The sequence below is a fragment of the Loxodonta africana genome, chromosome 8, assembly GCF_030014295.1.
Source record: "Loxodonta africana isolate mLoxAfr1 chromosome 8, mLoxAfr1.hap2, whole genome shotgun sequence".
In the NCBI taxonomy this organism is placed as follows: Eukaryota; Metazoa; Chordata; class Mammalia; order Proboscidea; family Elephantidae; genus Loxodonta; species Loxodonta africana.
This window is the reverse complement of record NC_087349.1, coordinates 97623170-97643118: the sequence shown is the minus strand read 5'-3', so window position 1 is coordinate 97643118 and position 19949 is coordinate 97623170. Positions and strand designations below refer to the sequence as shown.

Genomic DNA, 19949 nt, shown 5'->3' with positions numbered 1-19949 from the left:
TGCTTGTGCTTTGTTTACGGGAATTTGTTAAATGATCAGATCTATCATTCTTTTCCTCCATGGCTTTCACTCTAGCCTGATTTTTTATCTGAACCATTTTACCAAGTTGACCTCTCTAAATTGCAGTTCACATTCTCTTTAAATTGTCTGATGATTTTGTGATCATAACGTTAAGATTCTTTTTTGATCTCGCCAGACACTGATGTCACTCTTTCTTTTCATATTCTCTTTCCTGGATGACAATCATTGGCCACTCCTTTTTTACATCTTCCCTGGATTAACAGTGTTCCTTTTGTTCTTGCTTCTCTTTCCACATCACACTCTCTAGATGATCGTATCCACTCTAATGGTTTCAACAAACCCCCTATGCAGATGACACAGAAATCTCCAGAGGATTTTCCACTGTTCACCGGCTACTTCTAATGGATGTTCCACGATCACCTTAAATTAAATTTCTCCTAAAACTGGACTTTATATACACTCTGCATACACTGTGATGGAATGGTCTCTAAGGGATACTTTTTAAAAACGTTTTAACTTACAACAAACAGTATACACGGAATATTTTTGTACGAACAAAAGAATATAAATACGCCTGTTTGTATACGCATAGAATCTCTCTGGTAAGACACACAGACAAAAGCTGATAAAAAGTGCTTCTCTCCATCCAAACTCCCGGAGGGACAGAATTACTGGGCTGAGGCCTGTCGGAACCATGGTCTCAGGAAACATCTAGGTCAACTGGGATAATATAGTTTATAAAGAAAATGTTCTACATCCTACTTTGGTGAGTAGCGTCTGGGGTCTTAAAAGCCTGTAAGCGGTAATCTAAGATACTTCACTAGTCTCACCCCTTTGGAAGCAAGGAAGAATGAAGAAAACTAAACATAGGAGGGAAAGATTAGTCCAAAGGACTAATGGACCACATCTACCATGGCCTCCACCAGACTGAGTTCAGTACAATTAGATGGTCCCTGGCTACCACCACTGACTGCTCTGACAGGGATCACAATAGAGGGTCCCGGACAGAGGTAGAGAAAAATATAGAAATTCTAACTCACAAAAAAAGACCAAACTTATTGGCCTGACAAACTGGAGAAACCCCAAGAGTATGGCCCCCTGACCCTCTTTTAGCTCAGTAATGAAGCCACTCCCAAGGTTCACCCTTCAGCCAAAGATTGGACAGGCCCATAAAACGAGAATAAAGGGGCACAACTGCCCAGAGGCAAGGACTAGAAGGCAGGAGGGGACAGGAAAGCTGGTAATGGGGAACTCAAGTTCGAGAAGGGAGTGTTCACACGTCATGGGGTTGTTAACCAATGTCATACTCCTAACTGTTTAATGAGAAACTCGTTTGTTCTGTAAACCTTCATCTAAAGTACAATTTAAAAAAAGAAGTGGTTGTCTCTTGGGTGGGAAACAAGTAGTTGAGTGAAAGGGAAGACAACTTGCTTTTCAGATTAACTTCTTTGTGCCTTTTAAATCTTGTACCATGATATGTAATACCTATTCAAAAATAAATACAAATCTATACATAAATAAACCAACCCGTTGTCACTGAGTTGACTGACTCATGGCGATCCCATGTGCGTCAGAGCAGGATTATGCTCCATAGGGTTTTCAGTGACTGATTTGTCAGAAGAGATTGCCAGGCCTTTCTTCCAAGACACCTCTGGGTGAACTTGAATCTCCAGCCTTTCAGATAGCAGCCAAGTGTCTTCACCACCCAGGAACTCTATATAGATAAAGCCAATATAGATAAAAGGGAACCTCTAATCAGTCCCCTCAAAGCCATTCCACTCAGTCTCTGGCAAAACACTCTGGAATCATTCTCCGCCTCCTCAAATACACATGCAATTATCATATTCGGTTGAAATGCCTAGAAATGGATTATTTCTTCTGCTTACTCATTCACCAGTGGTCCCAGAACACACAATAAGCTAGAGATAAAAAGATAAATGAGATGCTGTCAGACCACCCCCAAGAAGCCCGCGGGGCCAGTGATGCAGAGCAGCCAACTACACATTCAAACAGCATTTCTTAAATAATAGATTCCTTAAGCCATTCACAAGTATTTATTTGGGTAAAAGGTCATAAAATATATTTTTATAATACATATAAGAAAAAACACATTTGAATAGATAAAAAATGACAGGTGCTGACAGAATTTAGTGTTTATAAACGAGGTCATCGATAACTTTAGTAAGTCAGAAAAGAAAATTAAAAGTGTATTTAAAAGTTGAGACCATGCTTTACGATATTTTATATAAAAAGACAGGTATTTTAGGCTTTTAAAGGTAATATATGACTTAATTGCTTTTCAAATGATTTCAAATAGGTTTCTAGACACCGTCGTATGTGAACATGAAAAAAAAAAAAAGACAAGAACTTTGGCAAGCAAAGTATTAGTCCATAGCAGCTTGGTAGAAGTTTACTTTTTTTTTATATATATATAAAGAGTCTTCAATTTACATTTGTTCTTGTTACAAGAGCAGAAAGAACAAATATGCCAAATATATTTGAGAACGTTGTAAGCTATATAGCAAAAATAGTTATTTAAAAAAGCTTAAATTTTATGAAAATGTGTATCACACTGCATATATAGTAACTGAGTGTATGTAAACCATGTGATTATTTATTAACTCTTCTCTATAGAATATTTAACCACAAATCTCACGCAATATCCCCTATGTTTGTATGAAGGCTGCTTCAAGCTTTAAACTAATATACATTTACTATTTGAAAAGATTCTTACCTCCATTACTAAAATGTTTGCGTAAAGTCTCTTAATACTCTAGTAACAAGACATCATGATCAGTAAATGATCATAACCTTCAGGAAAAAACAGTACAGAGCCTAGAAGTGATCACAGAAGTCTGAGGTTTCTGTCTCCAACTCTGGAAGGCCTATTTCAGAACCCATATTTCCAAGAAGGCAACTCAAAATATCTTACTTAAAAAAATTTTTTTTTTTTTTTTTGTCAAGAATAACTAATTAAATTTCTAGGAAAGTGAGGCTTTTAAATTTAGATTCAGCAAAATCAGCTATAATGAATTTACTTCCAATCATTTATGAATGACAGAAAAGGTTGAAGGTTTACATAGAAAAGATATAAATACTGCAGAATATGTAGTCGATATTGGCACGTACCCTTCCGTATTTAAAGCACAGAATGCAATCAGCAAATCTGATGCTCTTAAGTGTGTTTTCTTAAGATACATGTATGACACAGAGCAAAAAACCTCTATCTACATGGTATGGCAGAAGTAATGTTCCACGGTTCATGGCTTTCCAATAGGTTTGTAGCAAGCATCCGGTTGCCAGAGGCGAATATCAACAAGAACTTGATTGAGTTTTTGCATCCAGAGATCCCGCTCTTCTTTAGTATCTGCAGACAGCCAGTTTCTATAAGGAAAAAAAAAAAAAGGTCAGAATTCTTCTCCTCCACTCCATACCTCTGTGCACTCTTGCTAAAAAAAAGCCTGAACAAACCAGTATCATTTTTTAATGGATGTTAATCAAGAGCTACCTAGTGAGGTGCTTCTCCAAGTACAATAATGTAAAATACTCTCCACTGTTTGGTCAGCTGAATCATAACCCACACTAATTACATTGGATAAGCGGTGGAGTTTCCACGCTGAAGATGGTAACTATTTTGTCCAGGCAGTCTGCCCTGAGCAACGTGATGGTGTGAGACACCCACTGAGCGTGGACAAACTCCTAGCAAGAACACCACAGGCCTGAAGCTGGAAGCTCCCAATATCCTTCAATCTCAGGCTCCCCAAGAGCTGGAATCACAGGTGCATGGACGTTACCAGGCTTTACAGGTAATAGTATTTTTTACCGCCTCTCATTATTTTTGTCCTACGTTCCTCCCTTTGCTCCTCTACCCCCATCTACGTCAGGTATCTCTTCTTCGTACGCATATTTGTATGCATATTTGCCTGAAAGTTGAATAACTAGTTGGTTAAGCAGTTAGGGGTGGGAGAAGAGGGAGAATTGCCTAACTCCAAAGCCACAGTAGTCTTCTAGAGAACTACTAGCTGTTAAAAGGTTTTTATATTATACTCATTCTGCATAGTTATAATTTCTTACCATTGGCACTACTAGAAAAGGTATAGGCATGAATAAGCAGGTGAGTTTATCATCTCCTATTACTCAATGGATAAACAGAGAAGTAAAGAGAATACAACGTCCACAATAATAACAGTGACCATCTGCTGAGCTTACTTCCATGTGCTAGATAGACACTGTGCTAAGTGCTTTACGCTCATTAATCTTTATTATCACTCTGTGGAGTTTATTATGCCCTTTGATACAGGAGAATTCAGAGAGCCAGAAAAGTTCACTAATTTGCCATGCTTACATTTGATAAGTCAGTGAGTCAGGATTTTAAACCTAGGTCTGGGTTGACTGCAAAGTCCCACTATCTAACAGTGCCTCCCCATGAGATGAAGCGTTTCCAGTCCCAGCGTATAGTCTAATATTTTGAAGTAGGCAGTATTGATCAGGAAAGTAATCTTTTTTGTTGAGGGAGAGAACAATAGCAAGGCTAGTTAGTAGAAATAAATATGAGATACATTAAATTTAGGTAAAGGTATAGGTCAAAAAGGCCCTGTGGAGAAACAGATGAAATAAAACTAAAAAGAATGCAGAACTGAGCAATGATTATTCTTATAATCAAAGGAGGAAAATAAGTATAAAGCCACCAGCAAGTTGAGGACTCAGTCAGGACTATACTGAGTATGTGCCACTCTTAAATGCTTGGGCAAAGGAGCCCCACCCAAATTACCATAATATTGTAAAGAGAAAATTTACATGCAGAGTAATTAGAGGCAGAGCAACATGTGATCTAGCGCCCACTACAGGAGGGAACGTCTAAGGAGAAGTCTGGGAGGGGGTTTATGTAGCAGGTAAGAGATGAGGTCATATGAGAAATCTGGGTAATGTTCCATGGGGCTAATATGGGTCACGTGGTCAGGAACTTCCTGGGCACTGCACTTCAGCTGGTTCTCTTGCTGACTGTACCCCTGGGCAGGGTAGATAAGAAACAAAATAACTGTAAATCCATTTTGCCTCTCCTGTCTGTCTCATGCCACTGACACATAGAAGGCCCCAGAAGAAAATGAGTAGATGAGTTAAAATTAATTAATCTGGAAGTAATCTAGACATCAAGAACGTCCAAAGAATTTGTTCAGAATGCTACCCTAGCTATTTTAAAACAAACTGGCAGGATCTGGGCAACTTTGTTCCATTATAGTATAGTGTCCCTTGGCTGTAGCTTTCTACTATTTCCACATCAGAAACTGATGGAGCCAGTTCTACCCACCTCCCTGAACGGAATACCCAGGAACAGCCTAACTGATACTTTGACAAATTCAAACTTTTGTCCCTAATCACAATTTTCTATACTGGAGTTGGTTTTCAAGCTTCTCTTGAACATCCAAACAAAAAAACTTATCTTACACTCTTAACAATAAGCGTCTGCATCTCAAATTCTACTCTGCTTAAGCTCAGGGTTAACAAAAGAAGTGACATTTCCACTAGTTTATTCTGCCTCATCTAGCCTTAATCTCTAAACAGAAATTTCTAGAGAAGATGGGGTTGTTTTTGTAGAAACTTGATTAAGAACATTGTTGGAATGGAAGAATGTGAAATTGATGAGATCAAAGTCTCTTTGAATAATGCTTGACTTCTTGACTACACATGAAATTATCAAATTTAACCTAAAGTTCATTAGCTAACTGCCTTAAAAATGCCGACGGCTTGAGTATTAGAAACCATGATTGGCTAATAAATAATCTGAACATCATACCTTTTTAAGCTATATTAACTTAGTTATCGTTCTCTTATTGATGTACATGTTGTTCCCTCACTAACACTGTACCTTCTTCTAAGACAAGGGCCACTGCTGATGTTCCTTACAGTGTTAAAAACAGTGAGCAATCAATTACTTAGTTGTGGAAATAGGTACAGCTCAATACTTACTTGGTGACACAGAGTGTATCTCTACATTGACTGACAAGAGTCTCTCGGTCGTCTTCTCTTTGTGGTCGGACAGTAATTAACTCAAAAGTGTTGCGTCTTGCACAAAATTCTCTGTTGGCTGGTTCTATCTGATGACTGGTACAATTTGCCAAATTTATCCTTCCTATTGGACTCTTTAAAAACAAATTTTAAAAATTTAATAGTAGAAAACATGTAAGGCTATTTAAGTCACTAAGTATTATGCAATATTTAAGTTGGTACAAAATAAGATTAAAAAGCCATTAAGTCTTAAAATTAAAATATTTATCTCTGTCATGGGAGATTTTACTTTTTCATTCTGCTTATTTTTATTTACCAGTTTTTGAATAATAAATTATCTTAGGCAATAACATTAAATTCTTATAAAATGAGATACAATTAATCCTATTACCTATACAAAATCCCATTAGCAAATTTTAGAAACAAAACCAATATATTCCTGTATTTTTTAACCCAGATTTAGGTAAATCAGCTATCTAATAAAGTATAAAACTGAATTTAACATGCTTATAATTGAAAATGTCAATTTAAAAAAGATTACAGAACATTTCAGGAGAAAAAAAGGATAAATACATGCCTTAAGGTATTTCAATAACAGTGAAATCACAGGGACTGGCTGTTGTTGTTGTTAGGTGACAGAGTTGATTTTCAACTCATAGCACCCCATGGCAGTTCAAATTGCCTCACAGGGTGTTCTAGGTTATAATCTTTACAGGGGCAGACTGCCAGGTCTCTTCTTCCACAAAGCAGCTGTGTGGGTTTGATCCATCAAACTTTCGGTTAACAGCCAAGCACTTAATCATTGCACCACCAGGGAGTGGTTAGGACATAAAATTTGATACATACAAATATACAACACACACACACACACACACACACGACTGGTCTCACAACAAGAAAATTTTTAAGGCTTTGTAAGTATTTATGCAAAGGGAAAATTTGGGTGGGTAGGGGAACACTTAGATGAAACACTACATGAAAGTGAACCAGGGCTGCCACCACTGACCAGTCCTGTTAAAATTACCTTTCGTTTCTCATCATCTGGATATGTCCAATAAGAGATACAGTTTCCAGAAAGAATACACCATCGTCGATGCCAGGCACCAAAACCACTAACGTCTTCAAATATGGTCTAGAAAGTTAATGAAATACTGACTTTAGAAACTTAAAGAGCATGTCTTAACAATGAAATGCTAAAATTGGCATATTTCATACCTTAAAATTTAATGGTATAATTTTTATCATGCGTATGTTACCACAGTAATGAAAAATCATTATCCTAGATTTTCAAAATCATCTACAAGCACAACGCCTTTAAGAACTTGCAGATATTAAACCCAGAGAGATATTTACCTAATCTTCAATTTTTTTTTAAGCATGGTATTCCTAACCAAATGCCCCTTAAATAACAGAGAAGTTCTTCAAATGTAAAATGATATGAGAGTTAGATGATATGAGAATATCACACCTTACATACAAAAAAAAAGCTAATGACAGCTTGTTAAATTAGACTGACAGTTTATTCTTATTCAGGAGGACAACAGAGGGTTAGAAGAGTGGGGTTGTGATGATAGGCCTTGACGAGTACCGTGAGAAACCTGAGAATTCCGTATCCACTGGTGAGTTGTCTAGCACACTCTGAGGCCCACTCCCCGCAGCCCAGGTGTGCAAGTCATATTTCAGAGGTAGGGGCAGCGGTGGAGTTGGCTAAGGACAACTCTGGAGTGCGTAACTAATAACATGTGGATTTTTTCCATGGAAGTACAAGTAGTATAATTAGAAGCTGGGTTTTTTTTCCGCCAGTTATTTTTTAGTTGAAGTCATAACAGAGCCCTAATGTATACAAAGGTCCTCACTTTTAATTTTTAAAAAAAGGATTCATTTAGGAACTGTTATGTTAAAGAACATGTCGTTGGGTGTCGACAAGCCGATTTCGGCTCACGGTGACGCCCCGTGACAGAGTAGCACTGCCCCATAGGGATTTCTAGGCCGTTTGTTTTTAATCCTTACGGGGGTAGATCACCAGGTCTTTCTCTAGGTTCGAGATGCCAACCTTTCAGTTAGCAGCCAAGCGCTTAACCGTTGTGCCACCAGGGCTCCTTGTTAAAGAACACAAGGTAAAAAATGTGACAGCGATGTAGGTCAGGGATTGGCAATTTTTTTCCGTAAAGGGCCAGATAGTAAACATTTTAGGCTTTGTGGGCCATACACACTGTCACAACTACTTAACTGTACTGTAACAGCACTAAAACAGCCAGAGACTACACATAAACAATGAGCCAGGGTGCCAAGAAACTTTACAGAAACAGGTTTGGGCCAAACTTTACTGGCTCCTGGTAATCATAAGGCATATATGCATTAGATTTCTGAATGCATTAAGGCTTTCCTCCCCTCAAATCTCACCTTTACCCTTCTGATTATTTGGTAGCTAATAATAATTTTTAAAAAGGAATACTTGCTAGATTCTCACTGTGCCAGACACCGATCTAAGTACATTTTTTACATTAACTCATCCTTATGCCTGCCCTGTGATGGTAGGATACGCACTCTTCTCAATTCACTAATTTGTGCGACTTTACCAAACAGGTGGCTTGAATTAGGAGTGTAATCTCTAGCCATGGAGGAAACTTACTTTGTGTGCAGTAATGCTTCCAAAATAGACTGAAGCCTCCAATGTATTAGCCCTTACTCCAGCCATACTCCCTCTATGCCCCACCTCTCCTCCCTTCACACTGTCCTCATCCCTCCCCAAGGCATGGCTGCTCCATTTCTAGGCAACACTGCTCACAGCCACACAAACAAAACAGAAAGAAATTTTTTTCTTTTGATCTCAAGAACAATGTTAGTACAAATGACTCACCGGCTCCCTCCTGTGTTATGTTCGCCTTTTACATCACAGAGATAATAAACCAAAAAACCAAACCCATTGCCTTCGAGTTGATTCCTATTCATAGTGACCCTACAAGACAGAGTAGAACTGCCCCATAGGGTTTCCAAGGAGCACCTGGTAGATTTGAACTGCTGATCTTTTGGTTAGCAGCCAAACCCTTAACTGCTGCGCTACCAGGGCGCCATAAAGATAACAGACAAAGAAAATTTCAGTGGGTGAGAATAACATGAGTTGTTATGACACCATACTACAATCAGACAGGAATGAGAAAGGGACAACTTTCTCATTTTTATAGCCGAGGAAGCTGAGGCCCAGGGAAATTCAATGACAGCACACAATCACAAGGCACAACTGGAAGTCAGACCTTCGGCCTGCACACCCGGGATTTCCTTCTGCTGCTCATCAGTCCAGGCAAAGCTAGACTAGCACCACTTCAGAATCATTCATCACACTTCTTTAATTAAGTCTCCTTCCTCCTAGCTGTCCCTGCACATCAGGAAGGGCAACTAAACTGAGCACCTTTAATTTCCATTACTACATCTATCTTCAAAGCATTATAATAAATCCTGATAACAAGTTATTTTTGCCAGAACCCATCAACAGGTCAAGAATTTTCCAGTAAACATAAATTTCATATTTAGAAAATATTCTACATTATATCTCATTATTTTAAAAAAATGAGTATGCACTAGAATTTTTTTTTTTTTTAGTGCAAAAATGAATAAGTAAAATGCCTTGTGTTTATTTCAGCAAATATTTAGGGTTATAAAGTGCACACGTGGATATGCAGACGTGTGTGAGCATGCACGCATGCTTCATTTTCACTACTTTGTTTTTTTTTTAAGGGTAGAGGAATTGTTTTGACAGAGGACAGAAATTATGTCGGGAAGTTCTAAGCTCTTTCTTACTACATTTCTGTTTACAGAGTAAACGTGAACAGATCTAACAAGCTAGTTAAGAGACCAGCTCAGATATTAAATAGGTCGGATATTACATACAAATGAATCAACTACCATAAGAGAGTGAATCGGCTGCTAAGGATGTCTACAATAAAATAGAAAAATATTTACATTAAAAGAAAAAGTCAATTGGTAAACACTGCTTTCAAGTCAGAAAGTTCTAAAAATGTTTTTCCAAATACATCTAGTGCCACCTGCTGGATTTAAAAAAGCTAACAAGGAAGAAAAAAATTTTGTTAACCTTTACTGTGGTTAAGTAGCCTTCAAAGTCCAACTTCCAGTTTACTAGTCCACAGGGGGAAACCCTGGTGGTGCAGTGCTTAACAGCTACGGCTGCTAACCAAAAGGCTGGCAGTTCAAATTCACTAGCTGTTCCTTGGAAACCCTATGGGGCAGTTCTGCTCTGTTCTGTAAGATCACTATGAGTCAGAATCAACTTGATGGCAACAGGTTTGGGTTTTGTTTGTTTGTTTAGTCTATGTGGGCTTTCCTTACAGTCTAGCTCTTCCTGTCTGCACCCTTTGACAGCAGCTGCAAACTGATTTTTAACATTCCTCATAGCATTCAAATTCTTGTTTCACAGAGAAACCCCGAGCTAGCAGATTCTCTTTACTTGTTACAGCACATCCACAATCTTTTGTGTGCTCTACACACATACTTTTCTCCTCTGACAATGGAAATGTATAATGCATAACTCTGAATCAGCTCGATCCCATGACCTTGGGTCTTCCCACTCTTATGGCCAAAAGCTCCCCATTTTCTACCTTTACAGTCTCTTCAGCCCTAGTAGAAGCCACATGTTACCCTTTAAAGACACTCAAGTCTCTCCCACCTTAGTAAAATGTGAACAGAATCCTGTTTTCACCCTATATACCTCTGCAAGCATCACTGTCCTTCTCTTCACCTCTCCCTCACCAAACCTTCTGGGAGTTGCTGACACTTATTTCTCATCTCCCACTCACACTGTAACTAACCATTTGCAATCTAGCTTCAAAGCCACCAATGATCGCCATGGAAATAAGTCCAACAATCACTTATACATCATTCAAACTCTTCTTCCCTTAGCATCCATGATGCTAAATTCTCCTCCCTCTAGTCTCCTTTGGGGGCTTTTCTTCCTAGAGCTGTCCTGTAATGTTAGTGTTCCTCTTGGTTCTGCTTTACTCACCCACCCTCCCCACCCCAGGCTGCAATAACTATTTCTAAACTGCAGACTCCCAAATCTTTCTCTCAACTCAAATGTCTATCTTGAGCTCCAAACCCACATTTTTGAAACATGCCTCTAGGCATCCAAAACTGAAATTGTTTAAAACTTAACTCATTAAAACTTCCAACCTCCAGCAGGGATTGACCGGCAAGAGGCAGGAGGGAACCTTCTGGGGTGATGTTGTATATGTTAATGGGAATCTGGGTTGCACAAGTATATGCATTTGTCAAAACTCCGGGAAGTTATACTTACGATTTATGTATTTCATTGTATATAAATTTTACCTCAAATTAAAAACTATAAACAAATATTGAACTCTAGTTAGTGGTATGAATGCTGAAATATTTAGGGGAAAGTCCACTGATATCTACAATATACTTTGAAATTCTTCCCCCAGAAATGAGCTAGATTAAGAAATAGAAGGATGGCTAGATAGTAGATATGTGCTAAAGCAAGTAATGTGAAAAATATTAACAGTAAAAGCTAGTTGGTGGGTTTATGGGTATGCAAAGTAAAATTAATTAATATTGTGCATATTTAAACTTTTCCCAATAAAATGTTTAAACAAAAAACATTTCCCACCCCAAGCTGCACATCTGTTCCTCCCCCAAGGTCCCTAGTCTCAATAGCATCCCTGCCACCTAGAACACTGTGCAGGGTAGGGATCTGGGCTTCATCCTGACTTCTGCTTTTCCACCCTCTAGAGCCAATGGATTATCAAAGAATGAGAAATGATAGAACATGCTTCTTAATTCAGAGCTACATAATCTAGTCTGTGAAGTGTTGAAAGGACTTGTATTTTCCTGGAGTCTCTGAGTGGCGCTTGACTGCTAGCCAATAGGTTGGTGGTTTGAACCCACTCAGAGGCACCTCGGAAGACAGGCCTAGCTATTTACTTCTGAAACATCACAGGCTTGAAAACCCTATCAAGCAGTTCTACTCTGCAGGAATGGGGTCGCCATGAGTCAGAAATGACACGACGGCAACCAAAACAACAGAGCCAAATCACTGGGGTCTGCCTTTCTTACTTCTTTATCTCTCCACAATGGGTCGTTCTCTCCATCCCCACTGCTACCCCCATCATCTCTCACCTGGAGGAACACACAGTCTCCTAACTTGTCTCTTCAGGGCTGCCACTCTCACAGCTGCTTTCCACATGTCAGGCAGAATGATGTTTCTAAACCTCAAATCTGATCATGTCATTCCCCTGCTTAAAACCCTGTCAGAGCAACCTACAGCCTTCAAGATAAAGTCCGAATTCTTTAAAAAGCCTTTTAATACTTAGCTCCAGTTCCCCTAACCTCACTCTCCTCCCTAATCACTCTGTTCATTGCCTCCTACCTCCAACTCTAAGCTCTAGACCAAAAACCAAACCCGTTGCCGTTGAGTCGATTTCAACTCATAGCAACCCAACAGGACAGACCAGAACTGTCCCAAGGGGATTCCAAGGCTGTAATCCTCACATGAGGAGACTGCCACATCTTTCTCCTATGGAGTGGCTGATGGGTTCCAATCAGTAATCTTTCAATTAGCAGCTAAGGACTTTAACCACTGCACCACCAGGGTTCCTTCTTCTCTAAGCTCTAACCAAAAAAACCAAACTCGTTGCCATCAAGTCCATTTCGACTCATAGTAACCCTATAAGACAGAGTAGAACTGCCCCACAGGGTTTCCACGGAGTGAATTCAAAGTGCCAACCTTTTGGTTAGCAGCCAAGCTCTTAGCCACTGCACCACTAGGGCTCCTCTCTAAGCTCTAGTTTTCCTGAAACACTTGCCATTATCTAAAAGTTTCATCTTCCGTTTTTCTTTGGAAGAGGGACAAAGGGAAGAAGGGCCCTTCAGGCCACTGTACAAGCTCCACCCTTTATCTGGAACACTTCATCCCTTTTATCCTCCCCTTTCCCCTGTTAACATAAACTGGGTCACTATGAGTTGGAATCGACTCCATGGCAGTGGGTTTTTTGTTTTTTAACCTAAACTGATAACTGAATAAGTTAGCCAGGGTGAAGTTACTTCTTCCATACCTACTGCTGTCAAGTTGATTACCACTCATAGGGAACCTAGAGGACAGAATAGAATTGCCATATAGGGTTTCCAAGGCCGTAATCTTCACAGAAGCTGACTACCACATCTTTCCCCCATGGAGTTGCTGGTAGGCTCCAACTGCTGACCTTTCGGTAAGCAGCTGAGCACTTAACCACTGTACCACCAGGCTCCTTTTACTTCTTCCAATAGCCTCCTATAACACTCCCCAACCACATTTAAGACTTTTTATTGCATCAGTTTACACACATAGACCCTATGTTATACTTTCCTATTCACTTGTGTTTTTCCCTACTAAACTAAAAGCTCTCTGAGTGGAGGATTTATGTTTTCTGGCCTATTATGTTCCCAACACCTGCACAGTGATTGGCCTATATTGGCATGCTACAAATCACTGAATCCATTTATCAATTAATCACATAGACTTTATTCCTATAGGAAACCAAGGCTGTATTTCAGACTTATGAAATGGAAGAAGAAAATAAAGAATAAGTGATCTTACTTACTAGAAAGCCTCTTTCTTCAACACTTGAATTTACTCGGCACTTTATTTTTAAATAAATATGGCCTTCCAAAGGAGATAAAAAGGGTACCTGTGAAGAAAGAGGGTAAATTATTTGCAGAACAGTTTCAAAGCATGACTCTCCTGATAAAACATGTGTAAACCGTTAATTGAGCATATACGCCTTGAAAACACAGCATTTTCTAAAGCTGGAATTTTGGGGGGGAATATAGAACAGGTGGCCAAAAAACCAGTGGCTCCTTAGCAACAAATGCTTTTGAAGAATAAATTCATTCAAGGTAGACTTTGACAAAACAGAAGTCCTAAGTCCAAATTAAAGTGAGAGAGAAAACACAGATTTAAGAAGAGAATATATTTGTTCACCCATTCTCCATCCACAAGTGAAGTCCCTGTTGTATCTGTAGAGATGTATCCATTCTCCATCAGTAGGAGAATATACCAACTGATATATTTATACAATGCAATATTACTGAACAGCAGAATGGACGAACCAACTGGCATATTCATATAATAGTATTTGGCAATAAAAAATGATGAATTATTAACACATACAACAATTTGGATGAATCTCAGAAACATCATGTTGAGCAAAAAAGCTAGCCTCAAAAGAATATATATTCTCCCAGACTATTGTCCTGAGATACTCTTTAAACCCCGAACTGAAACTAACCCCTGAGGCCACCTTGTAGTTAAATAACAAATTGGCTTAAAAAATAATGAATATCACCTATAAGTACTGTGCTCCTTTAAAAAATCATCTATATGAGACCAAACGGTCAACGATTACTTTAAAACAAAGATGAGAATGTGGGGGCTGAGAAACTAGGTTAATGGAAACAGAACAACCCGAGTGGAAATAATGAGAATGTTCACATACTGTAAAGAATGTAAACAGTGTCACCGAACAACTTATGTACAAATTGTTGAACAGAAACCTAAACTGCCACGTAAAACTTCACCGAAGACACAATTATAAAAAAAAAGAGTATATATCCTATGATTCCATTTAAATGAAGTTCAAAAATAGGCAAAACTAATCAATCGTGAGAGAAATCAGAAACAATGGTGACTATGGGGGTTGGGAGTGATGGAAATGTATATCTTGACTGGGTGTTGGTTATACAAGTATATACATTTGTCAAAAATTCACTGAATTCTACACTTGAGGTAGAATTTCATTGAATATAATTTTTTTACAATTTTACTGAGTGTATAATAAACCACATATATTTAAAGTATACTGTTTGATGAGTTTTGACATATGTGTAACCTATAAAACCATGACCACAATCATAATAATGAACACTTCCATCATCCCCAAGTTTCCTCCTGCCCCTTTGTAATCCTCTCTCCTTCCATTCCTAAGCAACCAGGGATCTGCTTTCTGTCTCTACAGATCAGTTCTCACTGCACATTTTTATTGCAATTAAAAAAAAAAAAAGGATAGGAGCCTAAATATTTGAGAAAGCATTCGTAGCAACATATATATATATATATATGTTGTTAGTTGCCATCAAGGGCAGCTCCAATTCATGGCAACCTTATACATCACAGAACAAAATGTTGCCCAGTCCTGTGTCATCTTCATGATCGTTGGTATGTCTGAGTCCATTTAGTGGTTATGTCTATATATATACATGCACACACATACATATAATCTTACCCTAAGACAACAAAGGTGTGTGCCAGGGCTCTATCCTTTCACCATACTTATTCAATCTGTATGCTGAGAAAAAATCTGAGAAGCTGGACTATATCAAGAATGGGGCATCAGGATTGGAGGAAGACTCACTAACAACTGGAGTTATGCAGATGACACAACCTTCCTTACTGAAAGTGAAAAGGACTTGACGTACTTACTGATAAAGATCAAAGACCATAGCCTTCAGTATGCATAACAACTCAACATAAAGAAAACAAGAATCCTCACAACTGGACCAATAAGCAACATCACGATAAATGGAGAAATGTTTGAAGTTGTCAAGGATTTCATTTTACTTGGATCCGCAACCAACACCCATGGAAGCAGCAGTAAAGAAATCAAAAGACACATTGCACTGGGCAAATCTACTACAAAAGACTTATTTGAAGTGTTAAAAAGCAAAGATGTCACCTTGAAGACTAAGGTGCACCTGACCCAAGCCATGGTGTTTTCAATTGCCTTCTATGCATGTGAAAGCTGGACAATGAATAAGGGAGACAGAAGGAGAATTGACGCCTTTGAATTGCGGTATTGGTGAAGAATATTGAATATGTCATGAACTGCCAAAAGAAAGAACAAATCTGTCTTGGAAAAAGTAAAACCAGAATGCTTCTTAGAAGTAAGGCTAGCGAGACTACATCTCACATACTTTGAACATGTTAGTAGGAGGGATCAGTCCCTGGAGAAGAACATCACACTTGGTAAAGCAGAAGGTCAGTGAAAAAGAGGAAGACTCAATGAGATGGACTGACACTGTGGCTACAGCAATGGGATTAAGCATAAAAATGATTGTGAGGATGGTGCAGGACCCAGCAGTGTTTCATTCTGTCGTATACAGGTTCGCTATGAGTCGGAACTGACTCAATGGCACCTAATAACAAAAACGAGGCAACAAAACATTATCTGAGCAATAATTATCTAGCATGCTATATAAAAACAAAAATAAATTTGGTCTTAAAATGTATATGGGGCCTTGGTGGTGAAGTGGACAAGAGCTTGGCGGCTAACGAAAAGGTAGGCAGTTTGAATCACCAGGCACTCCTTGGAAACCCTATGGGGCAGTTCTACTCTGTCCTTTAGGGTCGTTATGAGTCAGAATCAACTCAATGGCAAAGGGTTTGTTTTTGATTTGGGGCATAATGTGCATTTCATGATGACAGTTTTCATTGAATATTTGCGCCATTTTATTCCCAGGCGAATTTCCAATATTAAGGACCCACACCCAACACAAGCCTGCAGTAGAGAGAGGGTAGAAAGATGCTAATCTAGACCCTAGCAGTGAAAGCCAATGTTGCAATCTATCTACCTTAGGAAGAACTCTTTGATTTCAATATGAGGAAAGTCTGGAATGGCTTGATTTCAGAGCAGATCCCAATACTGTCATGATGTGATAACTTTTCACTCCCAACCATGGCTGACATCCTTAGTTATAAGAAACATACACACAGAAAAGTACACCTAAATTTTCTCCACTAAGCTTATCCCAATGCGCAAGTTAAGATACAGGGAAAGGAATTCCACTTACGGTTAGAATGTGAAAGGTCACAAAGGACCTCATTCCTACCGTAACAACAGGAAAACACAGTAAAAAATCTTATTTTCTTTCAATATCATCAAAGAGCAGTGCAAGCAAAAATATTAAGTGGACCAAATTCCAGTAAGGAATGTGCCCTTCCTCGATGAGCCAAACCAGGGGCCACTTTCTTCTCAGGGGGCATGGGCAGACAGAGGAGCAAGCTGGCCATAAGCAAATGACAAGGGACAAGGGGAAACTGACTAAACCTTTAATGGTGGAGCTTTAACGGGCTGTTGAGGTAAGTGAGCATCTATCTGCCAATTCTGCCCTCAGGAACAGTTGCTGAGTAAGTTGTAGTGCCAGAAGTCAAAAGCAGTCTAGAAAGTAGAGAGAAAACTTAAAGCCTTACAGTGTTAAAATCTCAACGTCCTCATGAAAGGTAGGGTCTGGCCTCACTTTTAATACATTCAAAACCAGAGTTGATACAAAACCATCTAAAGGGAGAACCCCGGTCTATTTCAGCTTAACTTCTGATTATAGTAAAGAGATCAGTCCCAATCCAAGCTATTTGAAGGCAAAAGAGCAAGTTATTACCTACTTCAGTCTCGACTAGTCTTTTATATGTAATATCTGGCCAACAATAAAAAGAATTACCAGAATGTGACCTTTAAGTGAAAGGAAAAAAATCAGTCAATTAGCAAATCCATAGATATCATTAGCAGACAAAGTCATTCATAAATATGTTAAACAATTTGGAAGAAAACATGGGCAAAAATATGGACAACTTCAGCAAAGAAATGGAATCTCTAAAAAAAGACACATATGTCTAGGACTAAAAAAAAAATCTGAATTAAAAAATTCATAGAAGGGGCTTAACAGCAGACTGGGCAATATCAGAAGAAAAGATGGGTGAACCTGAAGACGGGATAACAGAAATGATCCAAAATGAAGACCAAAGAACAAAAAGAAAAATGAGTGTCAAAGAACTGTAGGAAAATAGCCAACGGCTTAAATACATTTAACTAGAGTCACAGAAGGAAGAAAGAACACAGCAGAAGAAATATTTGAAGAGATAATGGCTGAGAATTTGACAAAAACTGATAGAACACATCAACTACAGATCTAAAAAGATCAATGAAACCAAAAAAATAAATACAAAGAAAACCATACCCAGGCATATCAGAGTCAATCTACTAACAAAGAAAAATAAAATCTTAAAAGCAGAAAAGATAAAAATGATGGCTGACTTCTCATCAGAAAAAGTAGAAGCCAGAAAACAATGACATTTTTAAAGCGGTAAAAGGAAAAAAAAAAACTGCCAATCTAGCAGCCTACACCCACTGAAAATACCCTTCAGAAATGAAGGCAATATAAAGACATTTCAGACAAATGAAAGCTAGAGAATCCACTGAAGCAGACCTTTATTATAAGAAATATTAATTCTTCCTGAAAAGGGAATTATTCCAGATGAAAGCCTGAATCTGCAGGAAGGAATTAAGAATACCAGAAGTGGTAAATATAAAACATAATTCTTCTAAAAAATCAAAGAAAAAATAACAGTGAATTATGGAGTTTAAAACAAGGGTAAGAAGTAAAATACAATGTGGTAGATCATTAGTCATCTGGGAAATCCAAATCAAAACCACAGTAAGATACGACTTATACCCACTAGGACAGCCATTATCACAAACAGGGGAAATAAGAAGTGTTGATGAGGATGTGGGGAAATCATAATCCTCGTGCATTGCTGGTGGGAATGAATGGTGCTATGGAAAAGTTTGGTGGTTACTCAAAAAACATAGAAATACCATATAACCCAGTGCGGTGAAATGAGTCCCTTTATACTGCGTTTTGCCTGGGTTCTATGGGAAAAACAAATTAGCAAAAAACCAGCTTGGGGGATTTTTCCCCTAAACCCTGAGGAGCTGTTACGGTTGGCCTTGTTACAGTTGCTAGTTCTTTGGAGAAACGTTTTGCTTTAACCAAGGGAAGAAGCCGGTCCCTACTGGCAGAAAATGGCAGTTATTATGCAAATAGATGGAGCCAGGGGCAGTTGGGGAGGGGATTGGTCACTTTAGTTCAACAAGGGGATTGGTCAGTTATTAGTTTCGAGTTCTGTGAGATGTTGATGCAAATAACTGAGCCCAACAGAGAGAGAAGAAAGCTGAAGGGAGGCAGAGTGGTCGAAGTCAGAGATGATGGAATGGTAAGGCAGCTTGGAGAAGCTGGAAATCGGGTACACGTTTAACCTCCGCTTCATAGGAACCAGCTTTGTGCTGATTCTCATTAATGAAATAATATATTTACCCACAACTTCAACCCACTCTAAAACCACTGCCGTAGGGTCAATTCCAACTCATAGCAACCCTATAGGACAAAGTCCCATACTGTCCCATAGGGTTTCCAAGGCTGTAAATCTTTATGGAAGCAGACTGCTACATCTTTCTCCCTTTTGGTTAGCGGCTGAGCGCTTTAACCACTGCACCACCAGGGCTCCTTCCAACGATTCCAATCCTGGGTATATAGCCAAAAGAACTGACAGCTGAGACTCAAATAGATTCTTGTCCACCAACGTTCACTGCAGCACCATTCACAATGAGCTAAAAGTGGAAACAATCCACAAAGCATCAGCAGAAGAATGGATAAACAAAATGTGGTATATACATGCAATGGAATATTATTCAGTCATAAAGAGAAATGAAGTTCTGATAAATGCTCCACCATGGATGAACCCCGAAAACATTCTGCTGAGTGAAATAAGTCAGAAACAAAAGGACAAATATTGTATGATCCCATTTACAGGATTACCAGGGGTGGAGAGAGGAGGGCAGGGGTGGGGGGACCACCGGGGATGGAGAGCTACTGCTTTGTGGATACTGAATTTCTGTTTGGGGCGATGTTATACATTGAATTGTGCCGCCCCAAAATGTGTTGGAATCCTAGCACCCCTGTACATGTGGATGTAATCCCGTTTGGAAATAGGGTTTTCATTGTTATGTTAATGAGTTCCTACGGATGAAAGGTATGTTCCAACCCTAATCACTTAGGAATTATAAAAAGAGCAAATTAGACACAGATGC

General features: G+C 38.8%; 1 protein-coding gene across 2 annotated transcripts in view; it reads right to left on the bottom strand.

The window, feature by feature from the left end:
* Positions 1 to 2066: 2066 nt before the first annotated feature.
* Positions 2067 to 19949, bottom strand: part of ANLN (anillin, actin binding protein) — a 71004-nt gene continuing 53121 nt past the window's right edge. For both annotated transcript variants that reach the window (XM_064290141.1, XM_064290142.1), the window contains 4 exons: positions 13635 to 13721; positions 7052 to 7159; positions 5989 to 6161; positions 2067 to 3405 (listed from right to left, as the gene is read on the bottom strand). In XM_064290141.1, coding sequence (XP_064146211.1) covers positions 3282 to 3405; positions 5989 to 6161; positions 7052 to 7159; positions 13635 to 13721 — 492 coding nt within the window. In that variant the 3' untranslated portion in view covers positions 2067 to 3281. The remainder of the gene's footprint in view (positions 3406 to 5988; positions 6162 to 7051; positions 7160 to 13634; positions 13722 to 19949) is intronic.